General features: G+C 41.0%; 1 protein-coding gene across 2 annotated transcripts in view; it reads left to right on the plus strand.

The window, feature by feature from the left end:
• The window catches only part of LOC108258099 (ankyrin repeat and SOCS box protein 2), a 22,984-nt gene extending 332 nt beyond the window's left edge, over positions 1–22,652 (plus strand). The window contains exons 2-12 of one of the 2 annotated variants that reach the window (XM_053675624.1): positions 2,882–3,197; positions 3,928–4,020; positions 4,112–4,281; positions 4,383–4,538; positions 5,908–6,153; positions 6,410–6,581; positions 6,669–7,236; positions 9,694–9,847; positions 10,119–14,250; positions 21,439–21,729; positions 22,405–22,652. In XM_053675624.1, the coding sequence (XP_053531599.1) occupies positions 2,902–3,197; positions 3,928–4,020; positions 4,112–4,281; positions 4,383–4,538; positions 5,908–6,153; positions 6,410–6,581; positions 6,669–7,236; positions 9,694–9,847; positions 10,119–10,252 (1,989 nt within the window). In that variant the 5' untranslated portion in view covers positions 2,882–2,901 and the 3' untranslated portion in view covers positions 10,253–14,250; positions 21,439–21,729; positions 22,405–22,652. Of the gene's footprint in view, positions 1–2,881; positions 3,198–3,927; positions 4,021–4,111; positions 4,282–4,382; positions 4,539–5,907; positions 6,154–6,409; positions 6,582–6,668; positions 7,237–9,693; positions 9,848–9,981; positions 14,251–21,438; positions 21,730–22,404 lie in introns of those variants that run through there. The other variant, XM_017456478.3, reaches the window with a different exon arrangement.
• The last annotated feature ends 1,314 nt before the right edge of the window (positions 22,653–23,966 follow it).

Genomic DNA, 23,966 nt, shown 5'->3' on the forward strand with positions numbered 1-23,966 from the left:
TTAATGTAATTGTGTTATATAGAGGTCAACAACTTTGTTTGACAGCAAAAGTTTGCATCCCCCATGGCTTCTGCCTGGACAATGCCTTCTTATTATGCAAATGATCTACTAAAATACTAATCCAAGAAATTAAATGAATGAATGAATGAATGAAATAGAAAATTACATTGAAAAGAATGACAGGAAATAAAAAGTCAAAGTTTTAGAGGATCTGAAAGCTGTAAAATGCTTGTCTTATTGATCTTTTGAATCAGTATAACCCATCTCGAGCACTTCCTTCCCCTGAGGTGGGTTTAGTATTAATTTAAGATGTTATATTAAGAGCACTGTAATGGCAGTAAACTACATTACCCTTAAGCCCCTGCATGTCACATGATCTTAGCACATGAGGACTCACACCTGTTTTGTGGAACCCTTGTCAGCTACCCTATTTAAGCCCTGGGCTGTGTCCGGGATCGCATGCTGTGACAGTACATGCTGGATTCGGTGCAGTATCCTACTGCACGGCTGTTGAATCAGTATGTGTGTGTGTGTAGCATGAATACAATCCCGGACATATTACATCCGCAATGTCGGCACTGTCATGTGACCTTCGACGTCATCATAAACACAAAAATCTTATAGGGACCACCAGATTAAAGCAACCACACTAACAAAATCCACATCAGGAAAGTTAACTGAATTAGTGATGTAATGTGGGCGGGGTTAACAGGCTGAGGTAAACTCATTACCGTTAGCTTGGCCAGCTGAGGCGTGATGGAGATCACAAAAAAATATTTCACAAGCTGTGAGAACTGTTTTCTTGTTTAAACCTTCAACAAGTTAACAATTTATTCGGGTATTGTTCGACAAGTCCAGTTTAACCGAGGTTTAATATTTAAAAAGAGCCGACGCGCTGTCTTCCGCCATTTTTTTTTCCTGAGCTAGTCCGCACCAGTCCCGTTGCATTATGGGACTTTTGACTTGCGTAGTGTCCACCGGTTGCATACTGCAAAATCTCGCCAGAAGCAGTACACCATCTGGGTATTTCTCGCCTACTGAGAATTTGGACATACTACCCCTCTGGTGTACTGCTTTTTGCCTACCGTGTAGTAGGGCAGTATGCCAATTCGGATGCAGCCACGGTCTTTGTATGTTTCAACTTCGGTTGTTGTTGTGCGTATGTAGTCGTGTTGTCGTGTTGTCCACAGCCTTACTCTTAGTCTGTCTGTTTTGTTTTTGGTCCTGTGTTTATGTTTATGGTTCTTGGATCACGGCTTTAGTTGTTTTCACTTTTCTTAGTAAATCTGCACATGCATCCATTTGTATTTTATTGTATTTTACATGATAAAATGGATGTAACAGAATTTTTTGCCACCCAAGAAGCCATTCTGGAAAGAGAGCACCAGAAAATGGAACAAGAGGTGAAAGGATCATGGGTCCCCACCCTCCCTTCCCTACTGCTGATTTCTCTCAGCCTGTCGGTTCAATGGAGGACTCTGCTCAGCCACCCTGCTTGACTGAGGATGCCGCTCAGCCTCTCTGTTCAGCTGAGGACGTTGCTCCACCTCCCCGTTCGGCTGAGAGTGCCACTTTACCTCCACACTCCACCCCGGACGTCACTACGCCAGGCTTCACTTCGAACGTCGCGTCATCTTCTCGCTCCATGGAGGACACCGCTCTTCCCCCCAGCTCCACGGAGGATGTCGCTCTGCCTCCTTGACCAGTTGAGGATGTCACTGTGCAGCCCTGCTCAGTTGGGGAGGTCGCTTTACAGCTATGCTCCACTGAGTGTGGGCTCCAATCACTTTGCATCGCAGAGGACATCATTACAGATCCTGGCCTTGCCAAGGGCGTTACTCCATCTCCCTGCTCCTCCTTGGACTTGACTATGCCTGGCTCCACGTTGAATGTCGCTCTGCCTCCCTGCTCCATTGAGGATGTCGTTCTGCCTCCCTGCTCCACTGAAGACATCGCTCGTCCCTCTGTCTCCTTGCTGTGTGGAGGACATCGCTCCCCCTTCTTGCTTTATGGAGAATGTTGTTCCCCCCTCTGGCTCCATGGAGGACGTCGCTCCCCCTCTGGCTCCTTAGAGATCGTCGCTCCCCCTATGACTCTGTGGAGCACGTTGCTCCCCCCTCTGGCTCCCTGGAGATCGTCACTCCCCCTATGTTATGGAGGTCATCTCTTTCCCCTCTGGCTCCATGGAGGATGTCGCTACCCCCTCTGGCTCCGTGGAGATCGTCAGTCACCCTATGGCTCCATGGAGGACATCGCTTTCCCCTTTGTCTTCGCAGATGTCACTCCCCCTCTGGCTCCGCCTCGAACTTTGCTCCCCCACTGGCTTTGTGGTGGCGGTCGTTTCACACTCATGCTCTGCCTTGAACCTCACGCCACCTCTCAGACATACAGAGGATATTGCTCCGCCTCATATCCTGAGAGAGGACGTTGTGTCTCCTGCAGTATCTGCGAGGGGTAGCACTCCTGGTAACCCTGATCAGCTTAGAGACATCACCTCGGGCTGTCCAGGACCCCCCATTGAACTTGTTTTCAGGCAACGGGAGCGCACCTTAAAGGGTCTGTCAGGTTAACGCTGAGTGGCACTGAACTACATTACCCATATGCCCCTGCATGTCACATGATCTTGACACATGAGTACTCACACCTGTTTTGTAATACCTCTATCTGCTACCCTATTTAACTTGTTTAATTTTTTTAACTTGTTTAATTGTATAATTGTTCCTTGTTTCATTTTTTTAAGATTTCAGACTCAAAAAAGAACAGTAATATTTTAAAAAATTTTATTTTTAAAATACTATTACTAATTAATTTGTTTTGTGCTGGGGCGCACACTTTTGCACTTTAACTGTATTCGTGTGAAATAAAGTGCTGTGTTTTTCAGGATCTCACCTTCCCAGGAAGATGATGGCGGCTGCGCAGGTGTCGGCCCTGAGCCTGACAACATCCTCTGTGGACACAGAGGACTATAGCATTTATGCTAACATGTCTGAGGACCAGCTCCTGCAGATAGCTATCGAGCGAAGTATAGCTGATGCTAATGCTCAACAAAACTATTCTCGCAGACCAAGACTGACGCCACAGTGTTCACATCTCCCACGGTCTCAGAGCATCCCTCCTCCTGCAAACCCACCATCTAATGCATCTGCTAACCCACCGGCTAATCCATCAGCTAACCCACCACTCAGGCTGTCAGCTAGGTTAATCCTCATAACACACTGTTAGCGCTTTTCCACCAAATAATGTGGTATGGAAAATATAATGATCATAGTATGGTCATGATAATAATGCTTGCTGAAGTTTATTTCTCTTTGCTAATATTGTTTTAAGAGGCAACATTCCTTTTTTATCCACAGTAATGTTTCAGTGTCTTTAGAATACCAGATGCTTCCTATTCACTATATACATGCTCACTACATAGGGTAGTGCACCCTACCTAGCGCACCACTTTGCACAATTGAACAACACTTCAGATTCATCCACAGAAAAAGAACAACACTGCCCAAGTTTACATTGAAACTTCCCTCTATTTCCATGAAGGGTAAAAGTAATGGCACCCTTGGCTTTATTTGGGTCTTGTCTTTAATTTTTTTCCTCTGTACAAGAGGCAAGCAACAGTAGGACATACATTGAGTTGCCTGGTTTCATTTTAATTACTAATCATGTCCATCACTAGTCCACACTCCCACAACCTCTAGAGAAACTTCTACTTTCCTGGGTAGAGTTATGTCATGAAAAAATTATATACATGTACTCGATTACTCGATAGATGGAAATACAGATAATCAAGGTACGGATAATCCCTGATTCTGACTTCTTAGCATGCTGTCAGGAAGGTGGAAAAGCGTTATTTTGAATATGTAATATTGTTGAAGTGTTTTTTACAGTCCCTTCTCATGATATATCATTATCATCCTTACAATGCTCAAGTATCAGCCAAGATGCTCCATACCAGGACAACCATGAAATGATTGCATGGAAAAGATACAGTGAATGTCTACGGGTTACTATCGAATTGGTCAAGTGAGTGTCTTTGAAATGCAAAACCAAAATTATCACAAATGTGGCTAAAATTAATGCGTTAATTGGTGCAAATTGGGCTTTTTATTTCCAGAGATTTAGACCCTTTTCTAGCAGCGATTTGGAAAGGTGATGCTAAGACTCTAAGTGTGCTAATAAAAACCAAATCCAGAAACCTTTTGGAAGCTAATCAGGAGGGTTGGCTCCCCCTGCACGAGTCTGCTTACTACGGCCATGTTGACTGTCTAAAGATTTTGCTAAGTGGTAAGAAGTCATTTATAGACCATGCCATACCTACTGTACAGTCTTGTGTTTCCTGTGTGGATGTCTATCTGCGACAGCATTTATTTGTGTGATGCTTTTAGCCGAACCAGAGACGATTAACAGATGCACCCCAAAGAACCAAACTCCACTTCTACTGGCCACGAGTCGGCGACATTCAGCCTGTGTCTGTTATCTGTTGGAGAAGGGTGCTGATCCCAACCTGGCAAACAACCAGAGGGAGACTCCACTGTACAAAGGCAAATACGTTTTAATATGAATAAAAGCATGATAGCAATAAAACTAGGCGTACATATGAGCAAAGTATGCTGTGAATTTTTTGTGTAACATTTTGATCTTTTGTTTAAAAAAAAGCACAAAAATATTCTGCTCTCATGGATCTCAAACAATTTCAAACCCAACACAGGTTTATCCAAAAAAAAAAAATCAGAGACGGAGGCAGTCAGGTTTTCATTTAATATCTGTTGATATTTGATGGAGTCCATGATGTCATGTATCCTAACAAAATGTCCAGGTCCTCTGGCAGAAAAACAGCCCAAAACATTAAAGATCGTCCTCCATATTTAACCGTGGGCATGAGGAACTTTTCCATACGGCTACCTCTCTGTGTGCTCCAAAACCACCTCTGTGTTTATTACCAAAAAGCTCTATTCTGGTTTCATCTGACCGTAGAACCCGATCCCATTTGAAGTTCCAGTAGTGTCTGCACACTGAAGACGCTCGAGTTTGTGTTTGGATGAGAGTAGAGGCTTTTTTCTTCAAACCCTTCCAAATAGCTTGTGGTGATGTCGGTGACTTCAGATTGTAGTTTTGGAGACTTTCTGACCCCGAGACACAACTAACTTCTGCAGTTCTCCAGCTGTGATCCTTGGAGATGTTTTATCCACCCGAACCGTCCTCTTCACAGTGCGTTGAGACGATATAGACACGCATCCAATTCCAGGTCGATTCATAACATTTCCCATTATGTGAAGCTCAACAACCTTTTGTCGCACATCACAGCTATATTGCTTAACTTACCCATTGTTATGAATGAATAAGATAATTTATGTTACCTCATATTTATACCCCTGTGAAACAGGAAGTCATGGTTGAACAATTTCCTGTTCCTAGTCACCCATGTGTACAAAAACGTTTTTAAATATCATTGGGAATATACTTCACATATATTTTTCACATATGATTTCATAGGGGTGCCAATACGTGTCCCACACATATATGTGAGAAAGTTGTTTTTTTTTTTTTTTTTTTTTTTTTTTTTTATAAACCTGTGTTGGATTTGCAATTGTTTGATATCCATGCATATTTTTGTGAATTCTTTTAACAAAATATCAAAAGCTTAAACAATAAAGACAATTTTTCACAGCCTTCTTTGCTCATGTTTTCCAAAGGTGACAATATCAGTGGAGGGTGCTGTATGTATGTGTGTACAAATATATATATATATATATATATATATATATATATATATATATATATATATAGACAGACACACGCATATTAAACATTGTAAGCCTGGTTTAAAGTGTGTATCAAAGCAATTGCAGGAATTAAAACTTCTGTTGGGTAAATAAACTTCTGTATATGTAACATTATTGTTTTTTACAGCTTGTGAAAAGGGAGCTGAAGAAATTGTCGGCCTTCTATTAAGGCATGGAGCATTCGCAACCAAGTCAACTCTGCAAGGTGTAACCCCACTGCATGAAGCAGTGGCATGCAAAAATGTGGAGATATGCAAGATGCTACTTCAAGCAAAGGCAAAGCTGATGGCTAAAAACATTTATGGCATAGATCCGCTATTTACAGCAGCTCAGTGTGGTTTTGCAGAAGTTCTTAGCTTCCTGCTCATGAAAGGTAGGCATCAAATTAAAAAAGCTTTCTTAAACTGTGACTAAGTTATGGTCATTTGTTACAATCAAAACTAACACTACGTATCCAATTACAAGGTCGTCAACCACGTCAATCTGACAAAGGTTTTATCCAGGAAAAACTTTATACACATTAAACATTACAGAAGTGGTATTTGGTAACAAAATTTGCAAGTGGACACATACTGTTAGAGTTGGCCCATGCTAGTTTCATTGTATTTATTAGGTAAATTTTCCTCTAGGTGCGGACATCAACACTCGGGCTAACGATGGTGCCTCAGCCTTGTTTGAAGCCTCTAAAAATGGCCACAGTGCAGTCGTGGAGATTCTCTTGTCCAGAAAGGCGGATGCTAACAAATCTAACAAAGCTGGACTATTTCCTATTCATGTTGCTGCTAAAAATGGACATGATGGGTTAGTGAAACAAGGTTTATCCTTTTATACATTGGTACTGAATGATCAGGCAAAAGCTTAACTGCATCATTTTGTTTTCTTCCTCAGAATTATTGCGATGCTAATACCAAGAACTAGCAGGGACAAAATAGAGCGCTGTGGCATCAATCCTCTTCATATGGCCGCAGAGTGCAACAGAGACAATGTTCTTGAGATGCTGATAGATGCCGGTTTTAATGTCAACTCCATGATGTCAGAGGATTGGTCCAAAATGTATGAGGATCATCGCAGCACCGCGCTCTACTTTGCCGTGTCCAACAGTAATGTATATGCAGCCACAATGCTCCTGGAGGCTGGAGCCAACACAAACCTGGACACCTTCAATCCTCTACTTGTTGCTCTGAGGAAGAACTGCATGGAAATGGTTGAGCTTCTGGTCAACTATGGTGCGAATATTAACTCCATTCTCCAAACTCACCCCACTGACTTCCCAGCTGCTTTGATTTTTTGCTTGAATTACTTGCCAATGTTTAAGTACCTCATGGATAATGGATGTGATGCCCTATCGTGTTTTAAGTGCAAATATGGCAGCCATCCTCACCCACCCATAAAATCCAGCAGAGACGGAAGAGACAGGCTATATTACATCAGCGAAGAAAATTCAGAAAGCGTACAGGTAAATCTTAGGAAAAAATGTTGGGGAACCCCAAGGGTACATCCTTGGTATTTTAAATTGGTATCTTTTACCTGAATGTTGGATACATTTGAGACTAACTTTAAGGTACAGTAGTGTTCCTCAATATCTATTCATCTACATTACATTGGTTGTAAAGTTCACTACATTATCATTCCCAGTAAAACATAAACAACTTAAGGTCCAAAGGATGTACCCAAACTGTTTTATTCTTCAGTAATTTCCAGAGGAATTTACACTCTTCCTTTGTGTATCTAGACCTTTGCCACAGTGAATTGGCTTCTGTACTTCAGTGAGGGATGTCACTAGGATCTTAATGTGTAATGCTCCCAGTAGGAACACAATTAGTGAAAAGGTCTGAGGAGAAAGGTCAGACAAAGAGTGATCCTAATGACCCCCACGAAAGGTACAAAAGAATGTACCCTGCTTTGATTCGGGTTACCCATTTCTTGAGCCAGGCCTGGGGGTGGTGTTCACAGGGCAAGCATCTGGTGACCAGGCCACCCACACAACCTGGTTAGTCTCAGCTTTGTGGGCTCACCCCCTGCATGAATGGTGGGGGTCAGGTGCAATGCCAGCAGGGCCGTTTCTAGGCATAGGCGCACTAGGTGGTCGCCTAGGGCGCCACCAGTCAGGTCCCCCTGTGACTCACCTACCCACCCACAAGAAACAGAGTCCAAGGGCATAACCTGGAATGGGCATTCGGGTATGTAGTCTCGGAGATGTTTTCTTTAGCCCTGAATAATTTTCCACTTGGAGCAGTTTGTCACTACGTAACTGAAGATCTGTAAAAGAAGAAGGCGGTGTTGTAATTTTGTATCTTCAGTGAAAGGAGTCAAGCTCAATCAGGTGGAAATACTTGTGTTTTATTGGCTGACAGTCTCAATTCTGCCAAATGCTAGCTCACAGTCAGTTAGTGTGAGGGGGAAAATGGATATACATAATGTATTATTATTATTATTATTATTATTATTATTATTATCATTATTATTATTATTATTATTATTAACCAGTAAAGGGTTGAAACTGAAACACTAACATCCTCTCATGCTGATCAGTAAAACAAGGTATGCAAATGTCTGAGTTCCAGTTTATGTGAACATGATATGTGTAGAGCATTAGGACAGATAACGTACTCTGCATGGCACTGTAGCAGCTAAACCCATTCAATGATAGCTCAGTTGTGCCTCTGCTTGGCTAGCGAAACCAAACTAGCCTAGTCTTGTGTTAGATAACTAAAAAGTTTTAGATTTTATCAGTTTAGATTTTATCGAACTAGAGAATTGACCATTGTTTTTCTCATGTTTAACTACCTGTACCATTGAGGTGGGAATTGTGGTTCATATCAAGTCGATCCATCAGTAAGGTTTGTACAACCAGATTCTGAAAGTGTAGACAGTCACTTTGAGTAGTTAGCTGTTCTCAACTCTCATTCATAAAATTGTCATTGTATTATGGGTTTTGAGGATTTTCCATCATGTAATAATGGAAATAGGTATATCAGTACCTGATATGAAGCTGGTTTCAGACAAGCGAGTGGCTGGATTATTCATGTGTAGATTATATGGTCAATCAAATTTAAAACCTTCCTTCTCCAGTTTTCATATTTTGTAAGCAATTAACCCTCAAACGCAAGAAAAAAAATGCATGGAGACAATCTATTTAGACATACATGCAATAGGAATCTCGCCTAGGGTGCCAAAATGGCCATAAATGGCCTTGAATGCGAGCCAGGCAACAGGTATGTAATGGACAGTCTTAGACAACCTAGGCCCTTGCAATGAAAATTTACTTCCCCAGGCAAAGATACAACAATACATGCCAAGGCCATACCCTTGAGGTACCCCAGTAACCAGCAATGGTACAATATAGAATTTCTTGAAACAAGCAAGACCCATTTAAATCTAGTTAACATGTACTAAAATCAAGCAAAATAAACAGCCAGTGAGGTAAACAGACTTGTTAAGAATTCTTGAAAATAGCATAAATATCTAGTTACTAAAAATGCTATGGGCTCTTAAAACTAGACAAAATTGAAGCAAGTTGTGCTTATTACAAGCAAGTAACTCAGTTATTCAAGATAGACTTACTGAAAATGAATGTTTTGGCCTCTTGATTGAGCTGACTTTAAGAATTTATCCCTTAATCTAAAATTAAAAATGAAAAAAAAAAAGCTTACAACAAGACAATTTCTTCGAACAGCATAATAAAAATAAGTGACTTTCTTAAATTTAGGCACCAGGAGCATTGTTATTTTTAGCATTTTTATTGAAACAGGGAAAAACTCTAACACATTGTCAGGGACTTTTTACACAAAAGCATCTTCTTAAACAAAATCTAAGACAATTTTTTTACAGAAACAAGGCTTTTTTTACTTTCTTGAAATTAATTTTTGCAGGTTGTCTGTTGCTTTATTGTTTAAACATGTGACTCCAACAGTTCTGTGAGGTGATCTCCAGGCCATCAGTCTCCAGTTGGGCTGGACCCATCATTGACATACTTCTAGACTACGTGGGCCATGTGAACCTCTGTTCCAGACTTACTGGACATCTGGACAGTTACAGTGAATGGGCTGAAATCAAAGACAAAGCAAGTATGTAAAATTTCACTTAATTTTAATTTCATAGACCCCTGAAATATACTTTCTGGTTTATGGTAACCATCCCAGTCCATCACAGGGTACCATGCACACACATTCACACCTCCTTGCATGTTTTTGGGATGTAGGAGCAAACCAGAGAACCGGGAAGAAACCAAACATGGGAGAACATACACAGAACTCCACACGTACCTGGTTAACACTTGGCAGGCATTGTTTGTGAATAACGGAATGTAAAGCATTAGAACTCTGATTATCTGTGCAGCACCTCCTCGTCCATTGATGCAGCTCTGCAGAGTAAAGATTCGTCAGCAGCTGGGAAACCAGAGACTAAGACAGATGAACAATCTTCCTTTGCCTGGGAGGCTTATCAAGTTCTTACGGCATGAGAGAGAATAATTTATTATTATCCTGTAAAAGGTTGGATTTTAAATGTGAAAGATAGGATGGGTGATGCCGTGGCTTTGCAAAAGATAATATAAAGAAATATCTAGAAAGCTCCTCAAAGCTATTAAAGATGTGTAAATTCCCATTTTAAGTTTATGCTAAGTTGTGAGTTTGATTTTATTACTGATTTTATTTTATTTTTTTCTGTGTGTGTAGTCAAACCAGCTGTTGTTTTAGGTAACTGACTTATATGTTTACGTTAAACATTTTTACTGATAGGGTTTAAATCTCTTTACATTTTATTCAATCAAATTCTGATTCAATTTTTTAAAAATGCACAGCAAACAGTTTGTTGTAAGTTGGTTTTGTCACGTATGAGGGTCTGGGTGAAGCTGGGTGATTGTGAGTGGGGAAGTGAGAGATTGTACTGGGTATTGTAGTCTGTGGCGGCCATATTTGTAGACTGCTGTGCTTTCTGGATTGTTGAGTCTGTGAGAGGTTGTGATCTGACGGAGCCCTTAAAGGGCTCACTCTGGGAGCCTTACCCTTACTAGGTCTACCCCCCTGGTTGAGGACCAGGGAAGTGTGGGTGGTTGGTGTGAAATTCTTGATGGAGGTTCAGCTCTAGGATATCTTGTGCGGTTACCCAGCATTGTTCCTCTGGACCATAACCCTTCCATTCTTTGAGATATTCCAGTCAGCTGTTCCTGTGATGTGAATTTAAGGCTTTCACCAGATAGGTTGGCTGGCCTTCGATGTTGAGGGGAGCCGGAGGGGTTGTGGCTGGAAAATCGAAAGCTCAAGGCCCTTGTATAGCTGGCTTTAGGCATGACACATGGAAGGATGGAGAGATACGCCAGTGTTATGGTAAGTCTAACCTGTACATGACGTCATTGATTCATCTTCTGATTTGCCAATACATTTGTGGTTGAGTTTTTTGCATTGATGTGGGTGGCATAGGTCGTGTGTGGGGAGCCATACTTAGTCCCCGGTTTGGTAATCGGGGTTGGGTCCTCTGTGTTTGTCAGCTTGTTCCTTATTATTCTGTGAGGTCTGCTCCAGTCGTTGATGGGTGTTTTCCTCAAATGTGCCCACTCCTTTGAAACCATTCATCTACTGCCAGTGAATCTGTTGGGTTGGAGTTCCAAGTAAATAATTGGGGTTGGTAGCCTAGGATGCACTGGAAAGGAATGAGTTGGGTGGCAGAATAACTTAAAGAATTTTGGGTGTATTTCGCCCATGGTAAGAACAGTTCTCTGGGTTGTTAGCACAAAATGTCCGCAAGAACCGGCCTACGTCTTGGTTGACTCATTCTATTTCACTCATTTTGACTCATTCTATTGACTCATTCTATGACAGTCCATTGGCTTGAGGATGGTAACCTGAAGTTAGACTCTGTCACCCCCAATTTCTCCATAAAACTAGCCCACACTCTTGAGGTGAATTGAGGGCCTCGGACATTCACTATATCCTCTGAGATCCCAAAGTAATGGCAGATGTGGTAAAACAATAGTTCTGCAGGAGTATAATTGGGGAGTGGTGTTGAGATTTCATTGATACCAGCCTCATTTTATTGATACCGGTGTCAATTAAATCCATGAACCCCACGCTGCTGTCACACAGACACAGAATGCAGTGATCGCTTCTTAGTTAAATTCTGACAAAAAGCAGAGTGTGTATATATACAGAAAGAAGAGGAAGGGTGGGGATCTGAGAGTTGAAACATTGCTTGCCTATGAACAGAAAGCTTATCGTGCCCAAACAAAAACAACAGGGACAGAAACGTCTGAGTAATTAGATAAGAAGATGTAGTCGTTGGGGAAGCAGGGTGATAAAAGCACTCATACTCAAGACGCATATAGGTGAGGGAAACAACACCATATATGTGCATTCCTTCTTCTACACAGGCTATCATGGGGAACAAAGAAAGAGAGAAGAGAAAGAGCATGCTGAAGTTACGTGAAACTTCTCTTTGCCTTCTTAGGTCTCAACAGGACCCGCACATGCTGGCTGCACCTGCCCCAAGTCATCTGTTTCCTTAAACAACAGTCACCTCTATGGTCACGCATTTACAAAGGGTCGTGACAACACAAAGCAGAGTGTTGGGAAGGCATGTCCTATTCGGCTACTAATACATAACTGTGTATCGAGAAGTGGACAATGCATCAGAAGAGGGACATAAGGCACTGTATAAAACAAGGCAGAAACAGTCAAGACTGAATGTAGGAGCCAATAACCCATCTGCGGCAGAGCGACAATAACCAGGAAAACAATGAGTCATCAGCAGGCGGTGGAACAATTATGGCTTCCCTCGTGTTTAATATAAGCGACGCTTCGTGAATTGTCAGGGATATAGAAACAGCACGAGCTGTTGAGCATCTTACAAATGCCACCCTACTTTATTTTGCACTTCAACTTTGAAAAAGGGCATTTAGTTCATCATTAATCAGTGTGAGTGGTTCCTGTGTCATTGGTCAAGGATAGCAACATGTAAGTAAGTCCATTAATGTCCACTAATTCAAATCTGGAACCTCCCAAAAACATACCATCCTACAATGGCGCTTGGAGTCGTCCAAGGGTCAGCGAGGCTATATCCCTGGAAATGCTGAGGTGTGTTTCGTCTAAGTCTAATCAGTTTGGTCAATTAACTGGCCCCAGTATGGAATGGATCATATTTTTCCAATGGGGAGGAAACATGAACTGAAACAGAGGGCACCACAAAGGCAAGATAGCAACATCCGGTCCAATTCAAATGTCTAGGTATGAGGATGTAAGCATGTTTACCACAGACCCAAAGAACTGTGTGGGTGAAAGCTAGACCGCTAAAGGGACATCTACCTTTGGCTGGGGTAAAGCCATGCTAGGAAAAAAAACTTGTCATTTATGCTACATGAGGCAGCATTCAAGTCTGCATACAAGGTGACATTGATGTAGACTTTACACAAGGAATGGCCTAACATCAGACTCAACATGCACAAATGCATGCGTCTCCAAACTTCTCTGGAACATTAAAAACCTGGGTGGTATTCAGAATGACAGTAGGGTTAGGGGAACACTTTCACCAGGCAAACCCCTACATTTCTTATAGACAGTATGTTCAGTTGCGCTGTTAAGACAGCATCCACGCATTGCGTTCAAGATTTCTACAGTGTTGGAGCCCATGGTATCATTGTAGTCTTTTAGGTTGTTGTGATAATATGAAGACATTTGCAAGAGCCAGACAATATCTACAGGAATCATGTAAGATGAAGAGATCTTGTTGGCCTCGGCAGTAGCACCATTGTCTAAGGGAAAAAGAGGACCAATGGTGTGAGCCAAGGTGATGACTCAACCAACACGAGTCATAGTGTACATCAAAAGAGACTGAGCTATTTCTAAAGAGAATGAACATGCCAAATTACCACCTCATGTCTGTATTGGGATGAATGCGCTGACACAGACCGTGACTGCACTAATTACAGAGACAAGAATTGGGATCCCTTCTAGATAGGCCATTACTAGAAGTCAACTTCTCTGTCTCTCTGATAGGGTCACAATGGCTACAATTAGGACTGTGCCCAAATACACGACAGAACCAGTGTCTATGGCGGATTTGCATTTCAGGCATAGAGAGCGCTAATTCAACAAGTTAAGCAATTCATATGCGTTTTCAGGAGCAGAGGTCAATTGATGACGAGTGTGGGTGTTAAACAGTTGTAGCAAAGGAGTAAAGCTTTGGCGGATTAGAAGGTATAGTTCATGTGTGTATCTCAAATACAAAATAATGCTATATGTATATGTGTTAAGGTGAGAGGAGAAGAGGTCCCATAAGGGCTACTTGATAGCAGTATTGTCTCTTGTCATGGATGGACAGAGCTTGATACGGCAGGCGTGGATCCACTGGGGTTGTGAATCCGTGAGGATCGCAGTATGGGTAACGCCACCACGCATGTAGGAGGGCTGAAGGCTGCTTCCCCAACCTTTCCTGGATTCAGACTTTTGACGAGAACTGCGCCACCCGGAAGTAAAAGGTGAGTAGGCTGTTGTGGGTAAAGGGAGAGAAGCAGAAACATCACCATGCATGCTAGTTCATTTTTCAATAAGCACCTGAGTAAAGTCGCCGACAATCACACCCAGATCTCCTGTAAAACAAACACCTTGTTTACCCTTTGTCCATGGATTGGGAAATGGTCTGCCCATAATGATCTCAAAAGGAGACAATTTTGTTTCCTGATTAGGTGTCATACGAATTTCGCATGGGACGGCTGGGAAAAGGTCAACGCATTTGCTGGGGGATTCTCTAGTAGCGCCTTAGTGAGGTGGTTCTTGGTGGTACGATTCTTTCTTTCCATGATCCCTGCACTTTGGGGATGATATGGGATGTGGAAGTGCCAATCAATGTTCAGATGTTTGCAAAGTTTCAGTGTTACCTTAGAAACAAAGGCTGTTGCTTTATCGCTATCAATAACCTAAGGGATACCATAGTGTGGAATTAACCCTTGGGCTAGAATTTTAACAATGATGTTTTCTTTTGAGCATGAGAAAGCTTCGACCCATTTGGAGAATTTGTCCATGATAACTAAAAGGTATATGAGACCTCTGACAGTTGACTTGTGTGTTAAGTCAATTTGAAATGATGCCTGAAAGGGGCCACTAGGTGGTGTTAATGCATCATGCACATTTACTCTGGCACATGCCAGACATTCTCCTGTACAGGCTATCATGGGGAATAGAGAGAAAGAGAGAGAGAGGAGAACATGCCTAAGTTACGTGGAATGTATCAGTTTGTAACAAAAAAAGAACAACATCAATGTCAGGAGGAGTTAGAGAATGAGAAAACATGTGAAAAATAGAAACATTATGCTGGACCACGGCCTGGCGAGCACCCTTTGGCAGCCCATTTAGCTACTTCATTAGCAAGTGAATTACCATGAGCCTTATCTGTGTTAGAGGAGTCATGGCCTTTAACCTTAACAACAGCAAGCCTTGCCGGTAAGAGCGAGGCTTCTAAAAAATCAGAAATGAGTGTGGCATGCGATATAGGTTTGCCTTCAGCAGCACGAAAACTTATATCTTCCCCAAGTCATGCGACAGCAAAAACATAGCACGAGTCAGTGTAAATAGTAAGAGTCTTACCGTTAAAGAGATGACAAGTACAAGTGAGAGCAACAAGTTCCGTAGCCTGAGCAGAATGAAAGGATATGGAGTGAGCCTCGCGAACAATATTTGGTAATGAACAGAGTAGCCACAGAAAAATGTGGAGTCGTTGGGTTTAGAACATGACCTATCGACATATACTTCCTTGGTTTTTGTGAGGTCCATTGATTTGCCCTTTTTCTTGGGAGGATATTCTGCATCTCATTGAATTTTCTATTTTCCCATGCTCTTAATGCCTGCTTCATGTATACATAATCTCATCTAGGGTCCCCCCAAGTGTCTCGAGTGCATAATGCTGCCATTAATAAATGAGCCTCATCAAAAGTACCGTCTCAGGGATAATCGCAGAACTGGGGTTGACCCTCTGTCCAACCTGCCAGATTATTCTCAAAATGTTGCACAAATACACCCTTCCCATGATCATACATTCATTGATTTAGCGTAATTTTGGTCTGAGCACTTCCAGTTATGTTACCCTGAGATGGTATCAGACAGTGTTAGGTCCGATTGTCCAATTAATAAAAGGTACCAGGTCTAACAATATGTTGAATTACATAGTAACAGAGTATCTATGATGCCTGTATTCACGGAATCACCATGGACTAAAGTGATGTGACATTTTCAAACCACATTTCAAGAATACAAGGACATCTACACGGAGGCAGAAAATAACAGATCACTTACTGTTTCCAGAAGTCCCACTTCTGACACCAGGAAACTGATAAGATTTCGTTAATACCAGCCTCAGAATTAAATTCTTGGGCCCACACTACTGTCATCCCCTCAATACCGAGCTCGGGAAGCAGTCACAAAGACACAGTGGGTGGGGATCTCACAGTTGGAACATTGCTTGCCTATGAACAGAAAGCTTACTATGTCCGAACAAGTACAAAAGGGACAGAAACTTCTGTGTAATCAGATAAAAATATGTATCCCTTGGGGAAGGCAGGGGTGATAAAAGCACTCGAGTCATAGTGATTTGGAGCATCAGTCAATGACAACTAGGATAGTGGTGTTACCTTGTGATTGGAGCAGATTGCGGATTAAATCTATGGCTAGGTGAGACCATGGGTGCTGTGGATTGGGCAGAGGTTTGTTGAATACCAGGATGGCCAGTAGCTATTGCCATGTGGGCCCAAAAATGAGCTGTGTATGTAAATGAGCAGGAACAAAGAGCTTGTTCCAATGGCAAATGGCTGGAATCTGATGTCTAGGGGTACGAGCTAGTACCTGGTCAAAATCTCACCTTGTAGCTCCACCAAACAGGAGGGAGGAAGGATATGTTCCTCCTTGGGGTCTTCCTCTTCAACAGCATGGAGCTTGACAATGCATCAGCTTTAATATTTTTTTAACCTGGGAAAAATGAAAGCGTAAAGTGGAAACGGGTGAAGAAGACAGACCAGAGGGCTTGTCTTGGATTTAAGCCTTTAGTTGTTTGAAGGTATTCCAGATTTTTGTTATCGGTGTAGACCACAAAAGGGTGTTCTGCTCCCTCTAGTCAGTGACACCATTCCTCCATTGCTAGTTTACCTGCCAGCAATACTCTGTCCTCCACATCATAGTTTCTTTTGGGCATTGACAGCTTCTTAGAAAAGAATATGATTGGGTGGAGTATAAGTCTCTCTCTCCTGCACTGTGAGGAGATAGCTCCCACCCTGTCTCAGAAGCATCCAATTCCACGATGAAGCGCTTGGAAGAGGGGCCACCGGAGTATTTGTCCAACGTAGGCATCAGTGGGCATGTGATTTGTGGCTAGGTAGAAGTGGCAGCAGCCTGGGAAAGATGGTTGACCCGAGCCATGAGCTCAGCGAGCTGCCATTGGTGGTCACCCATAAGCTGCCCCTGAGCTTGGACAGTTCACTGCCAGTTTGGTTGTTCTGCTCCATCCATGTGGAGGCGAAGTATTCTGTCAAGTATGTGAGTCAAGACGGATGCAGTAGCAGGTTAAACAGTGTTTATTAAATAATCCAGGCAGAAAATTCCAAGACGTGAATCAGAATCAATGAACAGGCAATGGTCAGGCGATGAACAACCAGGCTAAGCTAGGCACAAAATAGTATCCAAGGGCAGAAGAAGGGGTCAAAATGGTGAAAAGCAATCTAATCAAGGCTTGGTAAAGACAGAAGGCAAGGTAACTGAACGTATACTTCACAAAGTTCTGGTGAATTAATGTCTCTATTTAAAGGGCGCATGTGAGAGTGTGTGTGATTGGATGCAGGTGTGCGGAAGTGTGAGAGTGTACTGGGTATTGAAGGTTTTGGGAAGTTGAATCCGTGAGAGGTTGTGATCTGACAGTTTAATTATGGGGCACCCGATCATTTCTTGAATTCTGGTTGGCTGAAATGATGACTATACATTTGAATCTAAATTTGATGAACAGAATTTTAAGTGTTGTGAACAAAATTTGGATTGGTTTTTTCAAAACATCAAATTCAGTTTTAATACAAATTCAATTTATAGAATATAAAGTCAACTTAATCCAACTTCAGAGCATAATACATTATGACAGTAAAGTGTAGCAATTAAGATTTATACTTCTAGAAATTGTTTGAACCACAGTAACGTAATAAATATGGCTTGACAGCACTAATGTTGTACTCTGCTGGGTATTTAATTCCAGTACCAGCTAGCCAAAGTTAGCTTAATGAATAGAAGCCAATTCCATATGATATGTTACTACAGCAGCCTCCACTAAAATTGTCACCATTGGTAAATATGAGCAAAGCAGGCTGTGAAAAATTGTCATTATTGTTTAGCATTTTGATCTATTGTTAAAAAAATCACAAAAATACTCTGCTCTCATGGATATCGAACAATTGCAGTTTCTCAAAAATATCTTTGTTAAATATGTGTGCAAAAATTATTGCAGCCCTATGAATTCATATAAGAAAAATATATTTGAAATATACTACCATTGATATTTTAGATTTTTTTTAGTACACCTGGGTGACCAGGAACAGGAAATTTTACAACCATGACTTCCTGTTTCACAGGGGTGTAAATATGAGGTAACACATAGGCCAAATTCCCTTAGTCAGTCATAAAAAAAGGTTGTTGAGCTTCACAAATGGAAGCTTACACCTTCTGGGCAATAATGAAGAAGTTCCAGTCAACTGGAAATGTTATGAATCGACCTGGAATTGGACGCGTGTCTGTATCGTCTCAACGCACTGTGAAGAGGATGGTTCGAGTGGATAAAAACTCTCCAAGGATCACAGCTGGAGAACTGCAGAAGTTACTTGTGTCTTGGGGTCAGAAAGTCTCCAAAACTACAATCCGAAGTCACCGACATCACCACAAGCTGTTTGGAAGAGTTTGAAGAAAAAAGCCTCTACTCTCATCCAAAAACACACTCGAGCGTCTTCAGTGTGCAGACACTACTGGAACTTCAAATGGGATCGGGTTCTACGGTCAGATGAAACCAGAATAGAGCTTTTTGGTAATAAACACAGAGGTGGTTTTGGAGCAAACAGAGAGGTAGCCGTATGGAAAAGTCCCTCATGCCCACGGTTAAATATGGAGGTGGATCTTTAATGTTTTGGGGCTGTTTTTCTGCCAGAGGACCTGGACATTTTGTTAGGATACATGGCATCATGGACTCTATCACATATCAACAGATATTAAATGAAAACCTGTCTGCCTCTGCCATAAAGATTCAAATGGGCCGTGGTTGGATCTTCCAGCAGGACGATGATCCAAAACATCATCAACATCAACACAGAAATGGTTTACTGACCACAAAATCAAGGTCCTGCCCTGACCATCCCAGTCCCCTGACCTGAACCCCATAGAAAACCTGTGGGGTGAACTGAAGAGGAGAGTCCACCAGCGTGGACCTCGAAATGTGAAGGATCTGGAGAGATTCTGTATGGAGGAACTCTCTCAGATCCCTCACCATGTATTCTCCAACCTCATCAGACATTATAGGAGAAGACTCCGAGCTGTTATCTTGGCGAAGGGAGCTAGCACAAAGTATTGGTAAATGGTCTGCACTTATATAGCGTTTTTTTAACCTTCGCAGTTCCAAAGTGCTTTACAATGGTTCTCATTCACCCATTCACATACACACCAATAGTAGCAGTGCTCCTATAGCAGTGCTATAGAGAACAACTTAGGGTTTAGTGTCTTGCCCAAGGACACTTTGGCATGTGGAGTCACGTGGGCCGGGAATCGAACGGCCGACCCTACGATTAATGGACAAACCACTCTACCACCTGAACCACAGCCGCCCAACCTGAGCCAAAGTACTGACTAAAAATGTGCCAATAATTGTTGCACACCTATATTTAACAACATTTTTTTTTTGATAAACATGTTTTATTTGTAATTGTTTAATATCCATGAGAGCAGTGTATTTTTGTGAATTTTTTAACAAAAGATCAAAAGGTTAAACAATAAAGTAAATTTTTCACAGCCTTCTTTGCTCATATTTACCAAATGTGCCAATACTAGTGGAGTGCACCGTGTGTGTGTGTAGTTGGATTGAACATTAATGTTTTGCATTTGAAGAATTTTTTTTTTTTTTTTTTTTTTTTTTGGAAAAGTTTACATATGAAAGCTGGTCATTGTGTTATATAATAGAGGTGATGTTATAAAATGCACGAGGTTTACTGTTAATTATTGTATTTTATACTCTATGTAATGCTGCTCAGGACGTGGATTTGTGTGTAATATTATATATGATGCATGATAAATGTGTTTTTGTGGTTGCTTAAATAAAACAAATAACATTTCTCTTGAGTAAATCATTATTATAATTTAGCTACATCAATTTAAATCTATTCTAAACTAATTATGTGTATTTAAAGAGTTTTCTAATATAAAGCCTGTCTAAACATGGAATTTTATACCATTAGTGTATATTATTAATCAATAGTCTGAGTAGAATAATAAATAGTTTTTACTGCCCAAGAAATGACAAAAAAAATAGCTTCTACTTTACGATCATGAAGCATACCAGAATTTATGAATATGCATGAATATGCAAATTAGGGAACTTTACGGAGTGACCTGCTGTCATTCCAAATAGCCTAAAATCATTTACATTACCTAATCAGCTAGTTTAATTAGATTAATTAGATTAACTACCTATCATTAATCGCAGGTTTCAGTATTGATTGGTCCTTTCTTCTGATTTACTGTGTTAAAATACAATGTTACCATGACAACCACTGTCTGCTCATCACTTACATTACCTAGCTAGTGGAACATGCAGGTTTTATGGCTAAAAGTTACCAGGCAGCACATGGTCATCATATATACTCAGATGTGATTGGTCCAAATCTGTGAAGGTTATATTTAGTGACCTCACAGACTAAGCTCAAACATAGCCCCGCCCCCAAATCAGTTTTATGCAAAAAAAAAAAAAAAAAAAAAAAAAAAAAAAAGTGAAAAGCCACTGGGTTTTTTTTCTTTTTTTTTTTTTTCTTTTTTTTAAGTTAAGAATTTTTTTTTTTAAACATAGCTTGTAAACTCCTCTGTTCTGAAAATGTTAGAAATTTTTCAGTTTACCACTGACACTGAAGACTCCTTCCATAAATATCAAAGAATGTGGAAAAAAACATGCACTTAAGTAGGGTACTTTTCACAGTTGTGCAACAGGCACGCTGTGTATCAGAACCTGTTTGCGTAACTTTGAATGTTATTTAAGCTGTTGCGTAAGACACTCTATTATAAAAGTGCAGAATTAGCTCATGAATACCAAACACATCCTTTAGAAAAATCTGTTAGACATCTGTTACACTGCTCTCGGCATGACCTGGGTGAAATCGGAGATAGTGCAGAGTGTGTGTGTGTGTGTGTGTGTGTGTGTGTGTGTGTGTGTGTGTGTGTGTGTGTGTGTGTGTGTGTGTGTGTGTACATGCTATAAAATCCTCTTCATGGTCTGCTGGAGATTTTATTTAGTCTTTTAACAAACACATCCCTGGACAACTGATCTGTTGTGGTCACAAGTTTTGAGCTCTTGTTGCCATGACCTTCAAATGCTATAATTAACCAAGCTATAATTTGATATGTGCACCGATCAGCCATAACATTAAAACCACCTGCTTAATATTGTCCAGGTTCCCCTTGTGTCACCAAAACAGCTCTGACTCGTCGAGGCATGGACTCCACAAGACCTCTAGCACCAAGGCGTTAGCAGCAGGTCCTGTAAATTGCGAGGTGGGCCTCCATGGATCAGACGCTCGATCAGATTGAGATCTGGGGAATTTGGAGGCCAAGTCAACACCTTGAGCTCTTTGTCATGTTCCTCGGACCATTCCTGAACAATTTTTGCAGTGGGTCAGGGAGCCACTGCCATTAGGGAATACTGTTGCCATGAAGAGGTGTACTTGGTCTGCAGCAGTGTTTAGGTAGGTGGTATGTGTCAAACAACATCCACATGAACACCAGGACCCAAGGTTTCCCAAAAAACATAATTCCTTAATTGGAAAGTTATTCAAAAAAAATTGTTAATGCAGTTTGCTCATTTTTTTAAAGTTTTTTTTAAAAATGAAAAACAATAAATGTTAATACAGCCTAATAATAACTCTAATCAAGTAATAAGTGTAAAATTTAACACACATTTTCAGTAGTGCTAAATTGTGAATGAAATTTGCTTAACAAGTGCACAATACTGTAATAAATAAATAAATAAATAAATAAATCATTTAAAAACTTTTTAATAACTTTTTTTCCTCATACACAGGCTTGTTTCAGTGAATGGCCACTAGAACACACAACACACACATCAATAAATGTACAGCGGCTTTTTCGGGATGTTATTAGAAAAGAGGAGGAAATGAGTGGCGTTTAAATAAGTGAAGTAAATTTGATACACAGAGTGTTTTAGGGTTAGGGGGATGCAAACTTTTGCACTCAACCCTATGTGCATGGAATAAACCCTACAAATCTTTAAGACTCTCTTCACTCTTTTCTGTTTGGTTAATTAGCCTTAAAACACCCAAAAAACTGCTTTAGTCTTAAACTCCTTTCAGCTCTGTTCAGTTCCTGTGGCTGTGTTCAACTCAGTTCAACTTCTCTCTCAGTACCTTCAGTTCCTGCAGTTCCGCTTCACATTCTGGCCCAGCTATCTCTTGAGGGGAATCTGAGCCCTGAGGCTGGCATGCAGCACTCCTGAGATCATGTGGACCCTGTTGAAATGTCCTATAAACAGACTGGGGACACAGGGACGATTTTGGCAGAGGACTCGAGCAGCAAAAAGTGAAACACAGCATTTCTGACTTTAACTTTTAATTTAAAAAAAAACTGACGGAAAACTAAACTTTCAGAAGAAGGTATGTATCTTAAGTGTTTGTGTACATTATATCATTATATTTAACATTATATTATATCAAATGAGCATTTATTCCTACTTTTATGCTGTGTTGACTGCATTACTATAAAAAGTTGTTAATGTAACTGTTATGAATGCAGCTCAGCATCACATTTCATTTATTTAGCATTTATTTAATGCTCACACAAGAACAGGACTTTCATATTTTTTAATGTTTGATTATTAGGTGTACAGGTGCATCTAAAAAAAAATAGAATATTGTGGAAAAGTTCATTTTTTTTCTCCATAATTTAATTCAAAAAGTGGAGTTTTCATATATTCTTGATTCCTTACACATGAAGTGAAATATTTCAAGCCTTTTTCTTTTTGTTTTAATCTCGATGATTACGGCTTACAGCTCACGGAAATCAAACTCCGGTATCTCAAAGTATTGCAATAAAGAATTTATAATACAGAAATGTCGACTTTCTGAAAAGTGTGTTAATTTATGCACTCGATACGCGGTCAGGGCTTTAATGCTTTTGGCGTGGAGGCGATCAGCCTGTGGCACTGCTGAGGTGTTCAGGAAGTCCAGGTTGCTTTGATAGCGGTCTTCGGCTCGTCTGTATCGTCGGGTCTGGTGTCTCTCGTAGATTCTCTATGGGGTTCGGGTCCGGCGAGTCGGCTGGACGATCGAGCACGGTAACACCACGGTCAGTAAACCGGTTACTAGAAGTTTTGGCACTGTGGGCAGGTGCCGAGTCCTGCTGGAGAAGGAAATCAGCATCTCCATAAAGCTCGTCAGCAGATGAAGCATGAAGTATCTAAAATCTCCTGGTAGACACTGCATCGACTCTCGACTTGAGAAAACACACTGGACCAACACCAGATGACCTGGCAACCCAAATCATCACTGACTGTAGAAACTTCACACTGGACTTCAAGCAGCTCGGATTCTGTTCCTCTCCACTCTTCCTCCAGACTCTGGAACCTTGATTTCCAAATGAAACGCAGCATTGACTTCCATCTTCCCCGTGACTGTGTGTGTGTGTGTGTGTGTACTGACCCAGACTGAGAGATCAAAGCCCCAGGAAACCTTCACAGGAGTTTTGAGTTAATTCTCTGATTAGAGTCGTCTCAGGTCGACGTTTCTGTATTATAAATTCTTTATTGCAATATTTTGAGATACTGGAGTTTTGATTTCGGTGAGCTGTAAGTCGTAAAAAGAATTAAAAGAAAAAAAGGCTCGAAATATTTCACTCTATGTGTAATGAATCTAGACTATATGAAAGTTCCACTTTTTGAATTAAATTACAGGGAAAAAATGAACTTTTC

Source organism: Ictalurus punctatus, chromosome 25 (genome assembly GCF_001660625.3).
Source record: "Ictalurus punctatus breed USDA103 chromosome 25, Coco_2.0, whole genome shotgun sequence".
NCBI classification, from domain to species: Eukaryota; Metazoa; Chordata; class Actinopteri; order Siluriformes; family Ictaluridae; genus Ictalurus; species Ictalurus punctatus.